The 20,512-nt window shown below is 40.0% G+C and overlaps 2 protein-coding genes across 3 annotated transcripts in view; one reads left to right on the top strand and one right to left on the bottom strand.

Moving 5' to 3' along the window:
• Positions 1-20,512, bottom strand: part of INO80 (INO80 complex ATPase subunit) — a 77,048-nt gene that overhangs the window by 2,297 nt on the left and 54,239 nt on the right. For both annotated transcript variants that reach the window (XM_063289930.1, XM_063289931.1), the window contains 8 exons: positions 17,863-17,957; positions 14,710-14,782; positions 13,013-13,171; positions 10,740-10,842; positions 6,686-6,774; positions 4,982-5,137; positions 3,934-4,093; positions 173-388 (listed from right to left, as the gene is read on the bottom strand). In XM_063289930.1, coding sequence (XP_063146000.1) covers positions 173-388; positions 3,934-4,093; positions 4,982-5,137; positions 6,686-6,774; positions 10,740-10,842; positions 13,013-13,171; positions 14,710-14,782; positions 17,863-17,957 — 1,051 coding nt within the window. The remainder of the gene's footprint in view (positions 1-172; positions 389-3,933; positions 4,094-4,981; positions 5,138-6,685; positions 6,775-10,739; positions 10,843-13,012; positions 13,172-14,709; positions 14,783-17,862; positions 17,958-20,512) is intronic.
• SPINT1 (serine peptidase inhibitor, Kunitz type 1) overlaps positions 1-20,512 on the top strand; it is a 472,802-nt gene that overhangs the window by 441,772 nt on the left and 10,518 nt on the right. The gene's annotated exons all lie outside the window — the stretch shown is intronic.

The following is a 20,512-nucleotide window of genomic DNA, read 5'->3' as shown; positions in this document are numbered from 1 at the left end:
GGGTGGCTTTCCAATTAAAAGTCTGATAAAAACAAAGATTTGGATTGGAGGACTAGGCAGTTGTGCCCAACTGCTTATGTCTCTAGAATCAAATGTGAATTTTATACTATATTAAGGATTCCTTCAGGAAGACTTGGGACTTCCCTGATAACTCTGCACGTGCACAGCCTACCTTTAGACACGTTGTACCCATATGCTGCATATGCTGCTGCTGAGGCAGCAGCTGCTCCTGCTTTAGCGCCTGCCATGGCAGCTGCACTTCCTGCAGTTGATTTTCGGCTACGACCTTTCGTTGTGCTTTTGGATCCACCGTTTGAACCTTTGGGGCGACCTCGACTTCTACCTGAATGACCTCTCCCTGTGACAGGCATATCCTGTACTGAAATTCCTTAACAAAACAAATGAAGAAAGAAAATGTAGAAGCATCTAGCGGTACATCAGAAATGATGTTTCTAACAAGCAAAAATGGACTTTTTAAATGGATGAACGTACAATTTATTATTCTCCAAACCAGCTACATATTAACAGATATATATTACCACATTCTTAAATAAGAAAATGTCTTTTGACAAGAGTGCTTCATGCCTGCACTTTGCTTCCATTATGAATGCTTCAATACTTTTAAATGACACACTTGATTCCTGTGTGACTAAATTTATAGGACAATGAAAAAAAAGTTTTGCTAAGTTATCACGCTAATATCCCATAATATTCTATAAACATTTTTGTATCAGCAGTTCATGAGCTATCCCACCTTTCCTTGAAGTTACTTAAGATCTGTATTCGGAATGAATTCATTCTGTGCATAAGCAGCTTAGCTCACTCTACTTGATTAATACCATTGTAGAGCTAAAAAGACAAATGTCATGCCCTTATACAAATCCACAATACAAATTTGTATGCATGGTTCTGGTTGCTGAATTTGAAAAAGGAACTAATACTGCTGGCAGGAGGACAGATGAGGGCAACCAATATTATCAGGGAATTGACACTCCTTCTTGGTGAGAAAAGGCTAGCATGGTTGGGGCTAGGAAAAAAAAAAGATGGCTGGGCATATAACAGGTATATAAAATCATGCACAGCATGGAGAAACTGGACAGGAAGTTTTTCTCCCCCCTGATCCAAAACATTTGGACTAGAAATTATCCAAGGAACCCAACAGAAGACAGTGCTTCTCATACAGTCCATAATTAATTTGGGAAATTCATTATTACAGAACATGATCATGGCCACTACCTTGGATGGCTTAAAAGAGTCTTGGAGGGCAGGTTTATCAAAAGCTGTTAGACTTGATACAATGCAACTTCCAGCTTAGGGATAGCATCTCTCCAAATTCCAGCTGCAGGGGAAAAAGGGGGGGGGATGTCTTCTCTTCAGAGCCTCTGAGGCATCTGGCTGGCCACTGTGAGAAAACTGGCCTTAAACTGACCAACAGTTTCATTTTATAGCAGTCTCATTATTTTTTAAAATGTGTGACTTGACGTTGATTATGACAAAAAGGATGTTCCATTCCCCCCGACCCCCAAATCATAAATCTTTTAAATTCAGATTACGTTATCCACTTTCCCAGAATCCTGATGACTGAAATCAGAGGTACAAATTCTACAGATAATTACCTCTATAATTAAGTAAAATTTTAGAGATTGATGTAGAGCAATACAGTATTAGTCCCAGAAATGGGATTAAATCCACTTCGCCTGAATTCCGAACATGTGTGAACCCACAAATTGGTAATGGAATTATAGGGTAAGAGCAAGATTCTTTTTCTTTTCTGCATCGCTATTCCCCCCCTGCCCCAACCCCTGCCCCCAATCCCTACTGTTAGGAAAGGTACTGTAATCGAAAACAGAAAACGAAGAGCTGCTTGTAATATTTCACAATGTATTTTCTGGAATATATCGAACAGTATCTCAAATACAGTATCTTCATTCATATGTACAGTTGTAATCGAAATTATTTAACCCCCATTGCAAATCAGGTTGATTGTCAAAATGGACAGACTTTCAGCTGTTTGCAATGAACAAAGCAAACAAAAGCAATTGAAATAGCTCAACACAACAAATGCTTCAAGTGGTGTCCCCAAAGTCAACTGAAAATGCAACTTATGACTTCTCCAGTCTCAAAATTGTTCAACCCCGATTAGAATCTCTCACAACAGCACACATACAGTATGCAAAACAGGTGTTGTCTCAAGCACACCTGATGCAACTAATCAAGGGCTTCATTAGGTGCACCAGGTGTGGTTGAGCTGGGACACATGAAATACCTGAACTGGCTAGGGGTTTGTTGAGTGTCACGTTTGACTGCCTGTTAGAAATACAGTATGGCTAAGTCAAAAGAATGGTCCAAAAAGGTAAGAGAAGAGATCATCGCCCTTCACAAATAAGGAACAGGATACAAAAAGATAGCAAGGGCACTGAATGTTCCTAGAGACACCTTTGGAAGCGTAGTTTGCAAGTTCAAAGTTAAAGGAACAGTGGTGACACTACCTGGACCGGGCAGAAAAAGGAAGCTGTCAATGGCTGCAACCAGATTTCTGAGGAGGCAGGTTGAGAGGAACCCTCGAGTGACTGCAAAAGACCTGCAGCAAGACTTGGTGGCAACAGGCACTGAGGTTTCAGTGAGCACAGTAAGACGTGTACTAAACACAGAAGGTTTCCATGCCAGAACTCCAAGACGTACACCACGACTGACCCAAAAGCACAAGAAGAGTCGGCTCCAAGATGCTCAAAATCATATAAATAAGCCACAGAAGTTTTGGGATTCTGTTCTGTGGAGTGATGAAACAAAACTGGAACTTTTTGGCCCAATGTATCAGCGGTATGTCTGGAGGAAGAAGAACGAAGCCTATGCTGAAAAGAACACTCTGCCTACAGTTAAGCATGGTGGTGGCTCGGTGATGTGCTGGGGCTGCTTTGTGTCCTCTGGCCCTGGAAACCTGCAGCGTGTAGACTCCAAGATGGATTCATTGAAGTATCAGGAAATCCCAGGAGAAAACGTCATGCCATCTGTAAGGAAACTGAAGCTTGGGTGTCACTGGACCTTCCAACAGGACAATGATCCCAAGCATACCTCAAATTCCACTAAGGCTTGGATGAAGAAGTAGTTCTGGAAGATTCTACAGTGGCTATCACAGTCACTTGACTTGAACCCCATAGAAAAATCTCTGGTGGGATTTGAAGAAGGCGGTTGCAGCACGCAAACCCAAGAAGATTACTGAACTGGAGGCCATTGCTCATGAGTAATGGGCTAAGATTCCTCAGGAATGCTGCCAGAAACTGGTGTCTGGCTATGCATCTCGTTTGCAGCAGATCATAACAGCAAAAAGATGCTCTACTAAGTACTGAAGATGCTTGCCATGAAAGGGTTGAATAATTTTGAGACTGGAGAAGTCATTATAAGTTGCATTTTCAGTTGACTTTGGGGACACCACTTGAAGCATTTGTTGTGTTGAGCTATTTCAATTGCTTTTGTTTGATCTATTCATTGCAAACAGCTGAAAGTCTGTACATTTTGACAATCAACCTGATTTGTAATGGGGGTTGAATACTTTCGATTACAACTGTACTCTACTAGGCCACTGTTATTATGCACGTTAATGTATATGACACTGAGGATGAGGAAAAACAGTGATTTGACAAAAGGCACCAACTACTTTCATGGCCAAGTTGAGGAATTATTCAGATCACAACTCCCACTTGTAAGTCACTGTAGACACTGATATTATATAAACTTCTGAATTTAATTAAAAAATAAACATCTCAAGCATACAGAGAATTAGTCGGGACATACGATTTTACTGACCTAACATATCTGAACAGGACATTCTATTCTGGATTGCCTCTTGTCCAATGTTTTGCAAATCTCAGTACTGTGCAATGTACAGAATTCACAGCATGTATTCCCAGGCCAAGGTTACAGATAAATACTAACCATTCATGTTGTCAGAGACAGAGCCAGTGACGGAAGCTGGGGAGTTAGTAGCTCTTGACTGAGGTGCAGAAGATGCTGGATCGTCTACAATCACAAGCATGTCACTACTGCTCTCATCAGGAGGGATGGAACCCATGTGCAACTCACTGTTGATGGAAATCTAAATCATATACAAACAAAATCCTCTACATTAGCTTAAATTACACTAGTAAATGAAATGTGCTTTCTGACAACACAAGACTTAAGGTTTCTTGCTGCAACTGGTAATGCCTCCTTGCCAAACCTACCCCTCTGAGCATCAATGTTTTTAGCCTAATTTTGCTTTCCTTAGCCACTGCTTGTATCTTCTCCTCAATGAGCTTTACCTCCTACTTTCAAAAACAGAGATATGCTATTTCTTAAGTTAATTTTATATGCTTTGTCTCTGAATTTCACTTTATTTATTTACTTGCTTGTTTTCTATCCCGCCTTTATTATTTTTATAAATAACTCAAGGCAGGAAACATACCTACAGTAATAATCCTTCCTCCTCCATTCCCCACAACAACTCTGTGAGGTGCGTTGGGCTGAGAGAGAGTGACTGGCCCAAGGTCACCCAGCCGGCTTTTATGCCTAAGGTAGGACTAGAACTCTCCGTCTCCTGGTTTCTAGCCTGTTGCCTTAACCACTAGACCAAATATATGAGATGGGAAGCGATATAAATTTGAAAATTCACTTCTGGAATTCCAAGAGACCATGTTGGTGCTTTTATAATGGTTATCATGGGATTTGGGGGGGAGGAGACCCAGTGACAGTGACTTAAGGTAAATCACACAATACCCATTCACCAGAAGACAAGCTAGTGGGCTTGCTTCCCCTCACCTGTTCTATCACTCCTGCTTACCTTTGCTTTTGTTTTTTGTTTTCTTTTTGTTCCTTCCTGGTTGCATAAATGTTTATTCCACTATATGTCAAATATAGGTATTTTCTATCACAAATAGATATATTCTTCTATATGGCAATTATTTCATTTATGAAATGGCCAAGTTCTTTGCTAAGAGATCCTTACCTCACTGAAAGGGCTGGGCATTGCAGACTCTACACTAACAAAAGAATCATCTCCATCAGCTGAAAGGTTGGAATTATCTGCAGATGGAACAAACGGGACCACAAGATTGATGCCTTCTTTCCTTTTTCTTCCATCTAACTCATCTTCCTTCTTTTTCTGCAATTAAATTTTTAAAAAAAGAAAGAAATTATCATAAGGCTTGGAAATATACCAAGGCCCTAGAAATTAAGGTAACAATATGCCAGTTCACCAATACAATACAAAGTAGTACGGAAAAAACCCCCAATATTGCCTGATATGTGACCTCCATATTAACGTAAAGGTCCTGGTAGATCAGACCAAATAATCCATGAAGTCCCACATCCCATGCTGGGATGAGATACTACTAGAAATCTTCCTGATACTGCAAGAAAAAAAACAGACCTCAAACTTTATCCCCAGCAGCTGCCGTTCAGAGGGATATAACCTCTCAGCATGAAATAACATCTATCATGGTTATTCGCCTTTTATAGGTACAGATAATCCTCGCTTAATGACCATTCATTCAATGACTGTTCAAAGTTATGACAGCACTGAACAAATGGTATTTACACCCGGCCCTCAACATTATAGCCTTTGCAGTGCCCCCAAGGTCACGAGATCAAAATTGGGGCACTTGGCAGCCTGCCCATATTTATGATTGCAGGATGTGCTTCAACTTCCCCACCCGCCTGTCTCCCCCGCATCTCTGTCCTTTTGGCCATCATGCACTCCACCCTGCACCCCTGCCACCCGGCACACTGCTGCCCCCAGCTGACCTTCACTATCTTCTTCCTCCCAATGTTGTCAAGGTGCATCTGGCCTGGCCCTCCGCAAGGCAGCTGCTGGGCAGCAGGGGTGGCAGAGTGCAGGGCGGGCAAAAGGGCAGAGATGGGGGGGAGATAGGCAGGTGGAGGGAGTTGAAGCAGAGGCCAGCGTGGCAGAGCAGGAGAAGCATGAGGTCCTGGCCTAACAATGGCACAGTCCTGGCCTAATGCCCACAACTGGGACTACCAAAACTGCCGTCACTAAGTGGTGCAGTAACATGATGTTTCACCTAATGACCGCATAGGTTAGAGATGGAAATTCTGGTCCCGATTAGGATGGTTAAGCAAGGACTACTTGTGGTGGCCAGTCCCACATCTTACACTAGGATAATTAATCATCATATAAATGATGATGATTTAAAATTAAATTATTAAACAAAATTTTATAAAAATATTTGCATGAAAATAGCTGCATTTTTATAATTAGATACTTCATTTGCCAACGTAGAAATCTTGGTTAATCCTAAAGTTGGGCAAATATTATTTTAGAAAAATTCAATTCAAATTGCAAAACTGATCCTTACTGAGAATTCTCTCCCTCATTCTCTCTTGCTGTCTTTAGATTGCAGCATTAATGAAATTACAATGACCAGACTCCTGTCCCTTTTGGTGAAGGAGTTTAGCTTTTTATAAATTTTGGGCTTTGACAGCAAATGCAATACATGACAAATAATAGTTTAAAAAAGGGCATACATATACCCCCTGGTGATATGACATCAAAATATATTCTGGCTGAGCTACTGAGTTTATGCTCAAACAAAAATGAACCTGAATGGAACAGAAGATAGAAGGTTCTGAAGACAAAAGTCACATTTAAAGCTATAAATATAAGTGATGGAGAACGGAATACTCAAAATACCTTTTCAGCATACTTTTCTCTTTTACGTTTACGCTCTTTGACACGATTTGTTTCCTCCTGTTGCCGTTTCTCCTCCTGACGTTGACGCACTATGCGTTAAGAAATATAGGGAAAGATAATGAACAGCACAAATGCAAATACAGTTGTAAAATGTTAGAACACAGTTTAACATTTGCAAAGCAGGTCTGTGTTATATCTTTAACTGCAATTCTTTATCCTACAATCTTTAACTACATCCCTTTATCCTACAATCTTTAACTACATCCCTTTCAAATATGGGTCATCCCTTCCTCCAAGAAAATAAAGTTTTAATTAGCCCTATGAGCTGCAAAATGCCTCTCATATTGATTTAACATTTACAAACAGGCAAATGATAGAATGAAAATATCACAGCCTCATTCTCTTCCTTGCTACTATAATCTTGGTTTCATTCTAAATGAAAAACGGTCATTTTTTCCCTACTTTTTAATCTTTTAAAGGAGAAAAAAATATGGCAACTTTTAATTTAGGAGTGATGCTGGATGTATTCTTCAGCAAAGGATCGTTACCTTGTCGTGGTGCTGGAGCTTGAGCACCTCAATGATGCCATGAGCTAAACCGTGAAGGGCCACCCAAGATGGGAAGGTCATGACAGAGAAGTCAGACTAAATGCAATCCCTGGGGAAGGTAACGGCAACCCACCCCAGTATTCTTGCCGTGAAAACTAAATGGATCAGTACAACCAGAGATATGTCGGTATACCATCGGAACATGAGACCCCCAGGTCGGAAGATGGTCAAAATGCTACTGGGGAGGAACAGAGGATGAGTTCAACTAGCCCCAGATGTGATGACGCAGCTAGCTCAAAGCCGAAAGGATGGCTAGCCGCCGACGGTGCTGGTGGTGAACGGCAAATCCGATGTTCTAAGGATCAACACACCATTGGAACCTGGAATGTAAGATCTATGAGCCAGGGCAAACTGGATGTGGTTATTGGTGAGATGTCAAGATTAAAGATAGACATTTTGGGCGTCAGTGAACTGAAATGGACTGGAATGGGCCACTTCACATCAAATGACCACCAGATCTCTACTGTGGACAAGAGGACCACAGAAGAAATGGAGTAGCTTCATAATTAATAGGAAAGTGGCTAAAGCAGTGCTTGGATACAATCCAAAAAACGATAGAATGATCTCAATTCGAATTCAGGGCAAGCCATCTAACATCACAGTGATCCAAATATACGCCCCAACCACAGATGCTGAAGAAGCTGAAGTAGAGCAGTTCTATGAGGATCTGCAGCACCTACTGGACAACATGCCTAAAAGAGATGTTATTTTCATCACAGGAGACTGGAATGCTAAGGTGGGCACTCAAATGACACCTGGAATTACAGGTAAGCATGGCCTGGGAGAACAAAACGAAACAGGACATAGGCTGATAGAATTTTGCCAAGACAACTCAATGTGCATAACAAACACTCTCTTCCAACAACCTAAGAGACGGCTTTATACATGGACTTCACCAGATGGACAACACCGAGATCAGATTGACTACATCCTTTGCAGCCAAAGGTGGCAGACATCTATACAGTCGGTAAAAACAAGACCTGGAGCTGACTGTTCCGATCACAAACTTCTTCTTGCACAATTTAGGATCAGACTCAAGAGATTAGGGAAGACCCACAGATCAGCTAGATATGAGCTCACTAATATTCCTAAGGAATATGCAGCGGAGGTGAAGAATAGATTTAAGGGACTGGACTTAGTAGATAGGGTCCCAGAAGAACTATGGACAGAAGTTCGCAACATTGTTCAGGAGGCGGCAACAAAATACATCCCAAAGAAAGAGAAAACCAAGAAGGCAAAATGGCTGTCTGCTGAGACACTAGAAGTAGCCCAAGAAAGAAGGAAAGCAAAAGGCAACAGTGATAGGGGGAGATATGCCCAATTAAATGCAGAATTCCAGAGGTTAGCCAGAAGAGATAAGGAATTATTTTTAAACAAGCAATGCACGGAAGTGGAAGAAGACAATAGAATAGGAAGGACAAGAGACCTCTTCCAGAAAATTAGAAACATCGGAGCTAAATTCCAGGCCAAAATGGGTATGATCAAAAACAAAGATGGCAAGGACCTAACAGAAGAAGAAGAGATCAAGAAAAGGTGGCAAGAATATACGGAAGACCTGTATAGCAAGGATAACAATATCGGGGATAGCTTTGGCGGTGTGGTCAGTGAGCTAGAGCCAGACATCCTGAAGAGTGAGGTTGAGTGGGCCTTAAGAAGCATTGCTAATAACAAGGCAGCAGGAGACAACGGCATCCCAGCTGAACTGTTCAAAATCTTGCAAGATGATGCTGTCAAGGTAATGCATGCTATATGCCAGCAAATTTGGAAAACACAAGAATGGCCATCAGATTGGAAAAAATCAACTCATATCCCCATACCAAAAAAGGGAAACACTAAAGAATGTTCAAACTATCGAACAGGGGCACTCATTTCACATGCCAGTAAGGTAATGCTCAAGATCCTGCAAGGTAGACTTCAGCAATTCATGGAGCGAGAATTGCCAGATGTACAAGCTGGGTTTAGAAAAGGCAGAGGAACTAGGGACCAAACTGCCAATATCCGCTGGATAATGGAAAAAGCCATGGAGTTTCAGAAAAACATCTATTTCTGTTTTATTGACTATTCTAAAGCCTTTGACTGTGTGGACCATAACAAATTGTGGCAAGTTCTTAGTGGTATGGGGGTACCATCTTGTATGCCTCCTGAAGAATCTGTATAACGACCAAGTAGCAACAGTAAGAACAGACCACGGAACAACGGACTGGTTTAAGATTGGGAAAGGAGTATGGCAGGGCTGTATACTCTCACCCTACCTATTCAACTTGTACGCAGAACACATTGTGCAACCTGCTGGGCTTGAGGAATCCAAGGCTGGGGTTAAAATCGCTGGAAGAAACATTAACAATCTCAGATATGCAGATGATACCACTTTGATGGCTGAAAGCGAAGAGGAACTGAGGAGCCTTATGATGAAGGTGAAAGAAGAAAGTGCAAAAGCTGGCTTGCAGCTAAACCTCAAAAAAACCAAGATTATGGCAACCAGCTTGATTGAGAACTGGCAAATAGAGGGAGAAAACACAGAGGCAGTGAAAGACTTTGTATTTCTAGGTGCGAAGATCACTGCAGATGCTGACTGCAGTCAGGAAATCAGAAGACGCTTAATCCTTGGGAGAAGAGCAATGACAAATCTCGATAAAATAGTTAAGAGCAGAGACATCACACTGACAACAAAGGTCCGCATAGTTAAAGCAATGGTGTTTCCCGTAGTAACAGATGGCTGCGAGAGCTGGACCATAAGGAAGGCTGAGAGAAGGAAGATAGATGCTTTTGCACTGTGGCGTTGGAGGAAAATTCTGAGAGTGCCTTGGACTGCAAGAAGATCAAACCAGTCCATCCTCCAGGAAATAAAGCCAGACTGCTCACTTGAGGGAATGATATTCAAGGCAAAACTGAAATACTTTGGCCACATAATGAGAAGACAGGACACCCTGGAGAAGATGCTGATGCTGGGGAGAGTGGAAGGCAAAAGGAAGAGGGGCCGACCAAGGGCAAGATGGATAGATGATATTCTAGAGGTGACAGACTCGTCCCTGGGGGAGCTGGGGGTGTTGACAACCGACAGGAAGCTCTGGCGTGGGCTGGTCCATGAAGTCACGAAGCGTCGGAAGTGACTAAACGAATAAACAACAAAAGCTGGATGTATTGCATTGTTATGTTTTAGCAAGATAGCAGGAGCAGCAAACTTCCTTCTTCTGTATTTGAAATATATGAAGTTTAGACAGGGAAAAAAATCTCATGTTCTGTTTCAAACATGGAAATTTTCCATAGTAGTGTTTTAATGCAGAGTATATTATGATCAAAAGCCAAATTAAGATTTAATTCTGCAGCCAATTAAAGTAACATCAATCCACCTCAACTTCCAGTTACTTGTTCAAAACACCAAGCAAAAATAGCTGAAAATGTTCACAACAGGTGATGGGTTAGGTAGGAAAGAGGAATTCACATACATTTTTTTTCAAGTTCTTCATCATCCAGAAGTAGACTAACAACTTCCTTTGGTTTTAAGGTGTCTGGTTTGAAATTGCCACCTGAAATCACCATCCTCTGAATCTAAAGAAAAGAACCCAGGATATTAATACTGGAGACAGCATTTGAATTTTAAGGCTGTATTTGATATAGAGACCAGGAACAGAGCAAAGCACCTTTAAAAAAATGTAGACTGGACTGGTATTTATGAACATAGATTTTTTTCTATTTAAGAAATCCTTTGGAATAAATAAAAATATTATTACTATTATGATTATATGTTGAAACTTTAAAAAATAAAATGTTTTACGTACTAAAATCAACTGCAGCTTGATGATATGATTCAAACCATATTAACCCCTAATCCAATAAGCATATAAACATCCATGGATAAATACAGGTTCAAATAAAAATAAAAATAAAAGGAGACAGAGCATTGATAACTCAGTAAAAATTGTGAAACCATTGTGACGAACCCAATAAACTGGTAAGAAACAAAAAACTTCTGGTAGTTGGCAAGATCTCCTCCACATTCCTATAATAACAGTGATGTGAGTCTGTATTCATTCTAGTCTTATGAAGAATCCCACTTTAAAGCAAAATAGGTGTACAACACAAAAACAACGGGACTTTGATGTTCTGAACAATCTAGTCATTATACATGTTGGATTGTAGCCACCACCATCTCCCAATAGCACACCCATTGGTTGTGCTGGCTGAAGGCAACAAAGGCTGTAGTTCAAAACAGCTGAAAAGCATCAGACTGAGGGAAATTTGGAATAGTCTGAAGGGTACAGTGCTAAAATCAAGCATGTTTCAAACTGGTCAGTGTCAAAATTGGAATTCAGACTTGGAATGCTATATATGTTTATCAACTCAACTTTTCTAACAGATATATAGGGTAGAGATATATTAATAAACATAGATAATAGAGATAAAATTGGTCCTTATTACTGATGGAGAACAGACCTGGTTTGTGTTTCTACAGTTCTGGGCTTGTCTTTTTTTGTTACTTTACATATATGCAAAATGACAGGGCTGTTTTTGCACATGTATAACATACACTGTTTAAGGCTTAGATAGTCTATGCAAGACAGCCAAGCTGGTATAGTGGTTAAAGGCCCAGAGCTAGAAACTGGGAGACCGGGAGTTTTAGTCACCCAGCTGGGTGACTTCGGGCGAGTCACTCTCTCTCAGCCGTAGGAAGGCAGTGGCAAAACACTTCCAAAAATCTTGCCAAGAAAACTACATGGATTTGTCCAGGCAATTGCCAGGAGTCAAGACTGACTTGAAGGCACCAAAAAAAAAAAAAAGGCTATGCAAAGTACCCATAGTGCTTCTCCTCCTTGCTTAGTCACAGCAGACCTTGTGGGGTGAGCCTTGTTGCAAAGCTCACGGTAACTGGCCACCTTCTTCAGTGACTCACTCGTGTTGTAATTGAGAGCGTTGTTCTGTTTCTGCCACGTGGCTTCCGCTGCCTTCTGCACTCCACACAATTCTTTCACAATCTCTATAGAAAAGCCTCTTGGTAATACCACTGGATACCAGTGCCACCCACAAACTGCTTACCGCCATCTCTGATGAAGAGCCCTGCTGGACAATAGTACTGCCTGCAGACTATCTGCAGATCTCACACCTGCTGCAAGGAGTCTATAAGCAACATCAGTTTCCCAGAGCATAAACAAGAGGCTCCTTGGCCAAGACTGTGGAAGAGTCACGTATAGCAGAGATGCCAGCATGAGCTGGCAACTGAGAAGGTAGCTCCGTCTATCGCCAGCTCTGTAAAAGCTAAGCTGCCATGAAAAGCCCATGAAGAGCCTGGGTGACCCAGTGAAATCTACCACAACTGAGCAAGGAGGAGGAGCAAACACACACACTGGCAGATGACCATTATGGGAAGAACGACTTGGGGAAGAAGAGAATGCCCACAAGGTTCTGCACCTTGTAATCAGCAGTTTGTGATCTGCTGTTTTATACAGAGAGAACCCTCCAAACAGCAAATGCCACCTCTACTGACTCTAATGAGAACTATATAAAAGCCAGCAGATTGTGTCAAACAACAGCTCTCTGCAGGGGAGTTTACTTAAGTCAGAACATGTAATTAAACTCTTATACTTTTCTTCCCAATGTGATTATCCTTTCCTTAGATAGAGGCTCCTCTCTCCAAAGACGTATGCCTTCCTTTTCAATAGCCACAATCCCACTTCCCAGCTACCTCTTATATACCTAATATTCCATATTTCTGGTCTCTTACCTCACTTTTTTCTTTAGCCCTTTGCAAGATACGCTCTTCAATAGTGCCTTTACAAATCAATCGATACACAGTGACTTGTTTCGTCTGGCCCAGCCTGTGAGCTCGATCCATAGCCTGTTGATCCACTGTTGGATTCCAGTCACTATCGTAGAAAATGACCTGTCAGGACATTTTTTTGAACAAGTTACATATACAAAAATAACTCAATGTTACCATTCACTGATGGTATGCGCTCTACATGGGGCTATCCTTGAAGAGTATCCAGAAGCTACAGCTGGTCCAGAATGCGGCCATGTGGGCAATCCTTGGGGCCCCAAGATCGGCACATGTAACACCTTTGCTGCGAGACCTGCATAGGGTACCAGTTTGCTTCCGGGTCTAATTCAAGGTGTTGGCTATCACCTTTAAAGCCCTTCATGGCATGGAGCCAGGATACCCGAGGGACCACCTCTTCCCCATGACATCAACCCGTCCCACCTGATCATGCAGAGGGGGCATGTTGCGGACCCCGTCGGTGAAAGAATTCCATTTGGTGGGGTCCAGGAAATGGGCCTTCTCTGAAGAGGTACCCACCCTCTGGAACACTCTGCCACTGGAGGTCAGGCAAGCTCCGTCCCTCCTGACCTTTCGGAAGCCACTGAACACCTGGCTCTACCGCTGTGCTTGGGGTGGGGAAGGGGGTAGCCATTTTTGGGGATGGCTGGCACCTTAGATTGCTCCCCTCATAGTTACGATCTTTGTAGCCATCTGGATTTTTCTTTTTAATTTATATTGTATTGTATTTTAAGCTTTATTATGATTGCTGTTTTTAATGTTTAATTGATTAATTTATTGTAAACTGCTCAGAGTCCCACTTTGGGGGGAGATGGGCAGTAGTACAAATTTGAGAAATAAATAAATAAAATAGGGTTTATGTTTATAATTTAGTTTTTTGAAATGAATCACAAGGATCTTATATCCTGGCCCATTTTGTAAGTTTCCAGGATGAAACTTTATTGTCTTAAAGTTGTTACATGAGAGATGCAAAATGCCACCCATCTCTTATTTCTTCTACTGTGGCACATGCGCCACTTCAGAACAAAATCAAGGCAGATCAGTTATCGTCGGTAGAGAACTTCTATCCCTTCAAAAACTTGGAGGATGGGAGAAAGGAAGAACGCGAGAAGAGTATATGGCCACAATACTTCTGTGGAGGTCACTTGCTGTCCAGCCTGGCTCACAGGTTGGAACTGACAGTTTGAATAAACAGAAGACAGGGAGTTATTATAGCTGAGTCTTGGATATTAAGCATTTTGTCATTACATGGCCTCTTCAGATTCTGGGAGAAAAAGTTGAAAAGTTGCTCCTTTTCTCACCACAAACAAAAAAATCTCACTTTGTCTTAATGTAGCTTGTAATAGTATAACAGAGATGCTGGAGAAAGAAGGGTATTACTGAGAACTGGGTAAACTGAATGCACTGATACTCTCTGCATGCCAGTTCTTTCATATTAAAATTCCCATTTTCAGTATTTGTGTAGTATGATCCTCTAATTCACATAAAACTGTAATAGTAACAATACAGCTACAGTATGAGGCAAATTCCAGCTCTTATCTGGAAAGATCTAGGTCTGCAGCCTTAATTAATGGTATTTCCTACTTTAATATCAACTGAGTGCAATTTTAAGGTTACATTATCAAACCAATCTGTTTACTTACTGTATCAGCAGCTGTAAGATTAATGCCTAAACCACCAGCTCTCGTGCTTAACAAGAAAACAAAAATATCATTCCTACAGAAACAGAAAAGAAACATATCTGTAATAATCACCTTGCTACACAAGCATTAATTATGATAGTCAGGAATTAAAATATCACATATATTCTTCTAATAAAGCAGCACAGTGCTAAAGTTCTAAATACATATAAAAAAAGGGAGTAAGCTCCGCTTAATGCGGTATCACATTTCTGCATAAATATGTAAAACAAAGGTAGGCAATTATCAGTTCTCAGGACACACGATTCCTAGATCCATTTCTGTGGCTCTGAGAGGCCCACTGTTCTAAGACTGCACTGCAGCAAAATGAGTGTTTTCAACAGTGTAATTCTTTAACTTTCGAAAAACCAATTATGACCTGAAGCAGGGGTGTTAAGCATCCAGCAGAGTGAATGCACCTATTTTGAGCAAACATTCCCTCCATCTCAAGTAACAGCTTAAAATTATAGGTCCAACTCCTCCTGTGGTATTCTGTCACACTTCACACAGTTCTTAGACATCAAAATAAATAAAGGCTCCTCACTCTGTACAGTGGAAACTTATGAAGAGATCTGCTTTTGTTCCACTGCAATCACCACAACTATACTAGTCCACCATATGATATTTGCTGCCTGTATCTGGAAAATGTGATTCCCCTCTTTTATTTCCCATTTTTTTCCTTTGTTTCTCTCTTCACAAGGTAACATGTGATCTCGCCAAGTTATCTGTCATGCTGAGAGATCTGTATGGTAGGCAACCAGCCAACGGAGACCACATGAGCTGCTGTGTGATGGCAGCACAGGTTGATGGTCCCCATAGCTTCCACATCTGCAGTATCTCACTAGGAAGAAAGACAGTAGCCTGCATTCAGAGTATTTTGTGGTAGAGGATAGTGGCAGCAGGTATTGCTACACATAGTAAAGGAAACACAATCAGTTGGGAAAAGTAGATGTGGCAGCATTCTGGGTGGTAGATAGGAGTGAGCATGATCTACATCCCTCCTGATCTACTGCCTGTGGCAAGAGCTTCATATCACCTAAATGAGACTGCTAAACCTGGATAATAACTTGTTGCCTAGTTGCAATGAGATTAAAATGTGACTAGCCCTATCCATTGTAAATTAACTGCTCTTTGAGGGAGGGGTAAATATGAAAGGCCATAAGAGAAGATATAATACAACTTTAATAAAATACTGGGCTTGCAGAGTTGAATTTAATAAATATTTCTAAGTACATAGCTATTAAAACTTCTAGATTTCTTTTTTTCTTCCCAGAAGCACACATCATCCAACTTACTTCTGATCTTTGCTTACATTGTCTCCATGTCAACTTGTTTCAAAGCTAAAACAAAAATTGATTTTCCCCACTTAACCGCACCTTGCTCCAAGAAAATTGTACAGGCTATATAAAATCAAATTTTATATTACTAGGGAACATATCATGAATACAATATTCTTGATCCAATTCAATATTAATGCATGGCTTTCATTTTTTATTAATAAAATATTCAGTTAAAGTTGCAATTTTTATTAGATTTGTATTCAAGTTTAACAGTGAGGTCCCTAATAACTCCTGGGTCTTGAACCCATTTATGTTTTGAAAAGAACTTTCTCTCTTTTGTCCTTTTACCACCATCTACAAGGATAGGTAGACATGTAGAGAACTCAGAAAGCAGCATGGGATCTGTTATAACAGTTGTCCCAATTTCCCTTTGCTAAAAATATATATTTCTGGAGGTTTCTTCCTTCAAACTGTCCTCATGCTTGCTTCATTCCTTTCTGAAAATACCTACATTCTTCATCATTAGATCTAATATACCATGTTGTGCAATAACACTGGTAGAGATGAATCTCCTAATTCATGAGCCACAAACAGATTAAGACAATAATGAAAAATGGAACTCAAGCTAAGTAAAGATGTTCCACACAAAGCCCAATCAAAATGAGGTATTTGCACATAATTTTCCCAATTTTTTTTTACAGTCCACTTTAATATAGAATCAGCAGCACCAATTCACTCTTATTTTTATTGCCAACTGTACAATAGAAGATATTTCTGAAAATCAATGTAACATTTTAGGTTCACGCTGTATTTTATATAACCATACACAAAGGAATGACATTGGATGGACATTATTTAACAGAAAATGATTGTAGGAAATGTACTTTTTGCATTGTGCACAAAAATCATATGGAAAACTTTAAAGATTTTGGGACTGTCATGTATAAAGAGCTGCTTATATTTTTTCATCCTTGTTAAAAGAGCTCAGACATTTTTGTTACATCAGACTGAAAGCACATCCTAGTACAAGGAATAACAACTACTGTAGTCTCTTTTATTAATTGCTTTATAATTTGGATTCCCATGGTGAAATGTAATTTTTGGGGGGCCTTTAAGGGTTGCAGGGAGCATGGTGATATTGCAGAGATGATGATGATGACCAGAAATGTCAGCTCCTGTTTTTCCACATTATCTGTGGTTCTGAGGGGAGACTCAAGACACAAAATACTGTAGATATGCTAAGCCAGAGCAAAACACATTTATTTTCATATTATTTCAACAGCAACAAAGAATGGGGAGGGGGAATGCACTACCCAAAAGAATTTTCATCAAGTTTTCATGGCATGCTCCTGTGGGGCTTGTTTCAAGTTCAAAACAAGAAGTTCAAATCTTGAAATGGGGCATTTCAAATTCACAGCAGCTCAAAATCAAAATGTTCTACATGCCACTACTATAGTGGTTATGCAGATACCCTCATTGGATTGCTTTGTGGGCTCTGGCTGCACAAATTTTTTTGAAAAGGAAGTTTTATTTCTGTAAATCAAGTTTTTCCTAAGCAAGCCTACATTCTCCTCTCCTTTCTCAGAGGCTCTCAATAGCCACAATATCCATGTTTGCTATTTAGAAGGATTGAGAATGTAGTAAAAGTGGGGAGCCAGAGAAGCCCCTTATATGTAAATGAAATACTACAATGAGCTCTGGCCTATTCAGCGAAATGGAAAAGTCTCAACACAAGGACAAGATTTCATGTAGGGGGTGGAGGCTTCTTCCTTGGGATTTAGGTAAGCACTTACCAGCACATTATCACTATACTTAAGTAGTGGGAGGGGGAACATACCTGTTCTGAAAGTCAGCTACCATATCTCTTCTTTCTGAGATTTTCGAAGAGCCATCTAGCCGCATGTATGTATGCTTCCTATACACCATATATTCCTAAACAACAACAAAAATTCATCTTAAACATGTTGTACTTATACTTGCTCCTAGAGAACAGAGTTGCATGAAATATTGTGAGTATCTGTGCCAGAGAGTAACATTATGTCCTAACAGTCAGGAACCACGCTGAGACAAGGAATAGGTCTCTAGTGTTTTATTACTGCTACATTAGACAGAAAATCCTAACAAACTGAAGAAGCGTGGGAAAAACCCAGACAGATAAACCCCAAAAGTTAAGGTGGGTCTGATCTGTGTCTCTTTGAATGGCTGCTTAACTCCTCAGTACTACACATGCGTTTTCCCCCCTGGATAGGGGCCCCCTCCTGCTCACCATCAGTACTCATGACACATTTATTTTTAAAATATGCAAAATGAAATGTATACAGTATTACTAAAATGTGTTAGTTCTAAACTTGTTAGGTAGCCCAGCAAAATGTTTAGAAAGTTTGTCGTGACTCATTGTTCAATTAGTATTTTCATGTTAATCTTTATTAATTTCTGTGTTTTTAGCTATTTCTGACCTACAGGACCTGTTAGTTATGGTCACACAAACATTTCTGTAAATTTTGCATAGAACCATGGTTAATCTAGCTCATCTAGAACTTGAGATCATCTGGATATCTAAAATGAAAAATACGGTGTATTCTTCAGAGATCTGTAATTGTCTGGCAGAAATGTAGAACTTGGAAACAGATCAAGATTATATTGCTTCATTAAAACTATACTGTTTCAGTTTATACAAACAGCCTTGAAAGCATGTGAAAAACATGTGTATGTCAGGTGAAAAGAAGGAGAGGAACTAAGCAGGACTGAAAACAGAGAGCAGAATTTCAAAGTCTCCCCCTATTTTGCAAGAGCATCAATTATTCAGATTTATTTTATTTGCATGTTACATATAAATATCTTATGTAAATGTGTGATTTCAAGAAGAGCCAGCCGACATTATTTCTATGTATGTTTTAATTCTTCCCTTTAATTCAAAGTACCAAGCAATGGTGGAGTTTCCCCCATCCTATAAAACAATCTCTGGAATTACAACCAGACTGCCAAGAACAGGGTGAGGACAGTAATTTTTTATTTTGTATTTTATGTACTTTAAATGAATGATCATAGAAGGTGAACGTGTTGTATTCATTAAAAAATCCTTCAATGACAAAACTTATATAAATATAAAATACATTTTAAGCAAATTATTAAGGACAAGATTATGAAATGCTGATAATATCTTTTCACTTATCTACATTGGAACCAGAAACCCAAAATAAAAACAAATTCTTATTTAAAGTCAAAAACACAATATTGGGCTGAAAATAATGCTTCCCTTCTAGAAGTTGATTTGCTTTAAAATTATCCATTTTAATCATTAACTTTGCCTACGAATAAAACAGTACATAGGAGAATACACAGAATTTCACTGACATTCCCGGCCCAAATCCCTGCTAGTTCAAACTGCATTTTAGTGCTACTATCAGCAAGAACCACATCAGGTACTCTTGGTGTGCTCTTATCCTAATACTGGAATAAAAAGTAGCCAACTTCTTGTAACCAATGCAGGAAAGGTATGTCTAAACAAGGCTTGGTTTACTAGAGGACCCCAAATACTGGTTAGGTAATTATTGCAGATCTTTGCACATCACTTAGCAAATGTAAGTTTATAAAAATTATAAGGCTGCCTGACTACATAAAGTCTCTGGGCAGCAGACAACATTAAAAACAGCACGAACCGGTATAACAAAGAAAAGAATGATGTGTGTCTAGAACAGAAAAAAAAAACATTCAAATTAACATGTGGAATCAAGTAAGCGGCTCACTACCCACCCTAAACCAAGATCTGGGGGAAAAGCCAGATTTTAAAAGATATTTTAAACAGAGTCAGGGCAGGGGCCAGATGGATCTCCAGAGAAACAGTGTCTGCATGACACTGTTTAATGTTATAGGCCCTAAAAGATTTCATAGCGTATCAGCAAACATGTTAAGCTTCCCCTGAGGAAAGGAGGTATACCTCAGAATTGGTCTTAAGTGAGCTGAATACACTGGCATGGATTAAAGAGAAGGGATGATGCTAACTAGGGCTTAATGCAATAAGTTAGTTCTTCTGCTAATACCAATACTGAAATCTGGAACAAGAGACATTAAGGCTATTGAAATGTTAAAAAAACTATTCAGGATATTAACAAGAAAACAATAATTACACTGGTTCAAGAACTTTTGTCAGAAAGCTTTTTGGCTGTACTGTTTAAAAAAAAAGTAGAAAAACGAGATGCTGATAAAATATTAATGGAATGATTATATTAAAATCACTTGAATATCTTTTCATTAAGCCTGTTTAATTGAAGCGGTCACTGTGACACCAGAAATACTGATCCTGGGAAATAATAAAATCCATCCTAAGTGGTGGGGTGGGGGGGACTGTTTACTGAGGCAGCTAAAACATTGAGTCATCCTCTGATCCACTGGGAATGGCCAAAGCTTCAAAATAAAATCCGTACACTACCTAAATATTCAACCCACCAACATCAAAGCAATTCATTTAGAACATGATCCACTGGCTC

This window comes from Candoia aspera, chromosome 1 (assembly GCF_035149785.1).
Source record: "Candoia aspera isolate rCanAsp1 chromosome 1, rCanAsp1.hap2, whole genome shotgun sequence".
Taxonomy (NCBI): Eukaryota; Metazoa; Chordata; class Lepidosauria; order Squamata; family Boidae; genus Candoia; species Candoia aspera.
This window is presented reverse-complemented; position numbering and strand designations above follow the sequence as displayed.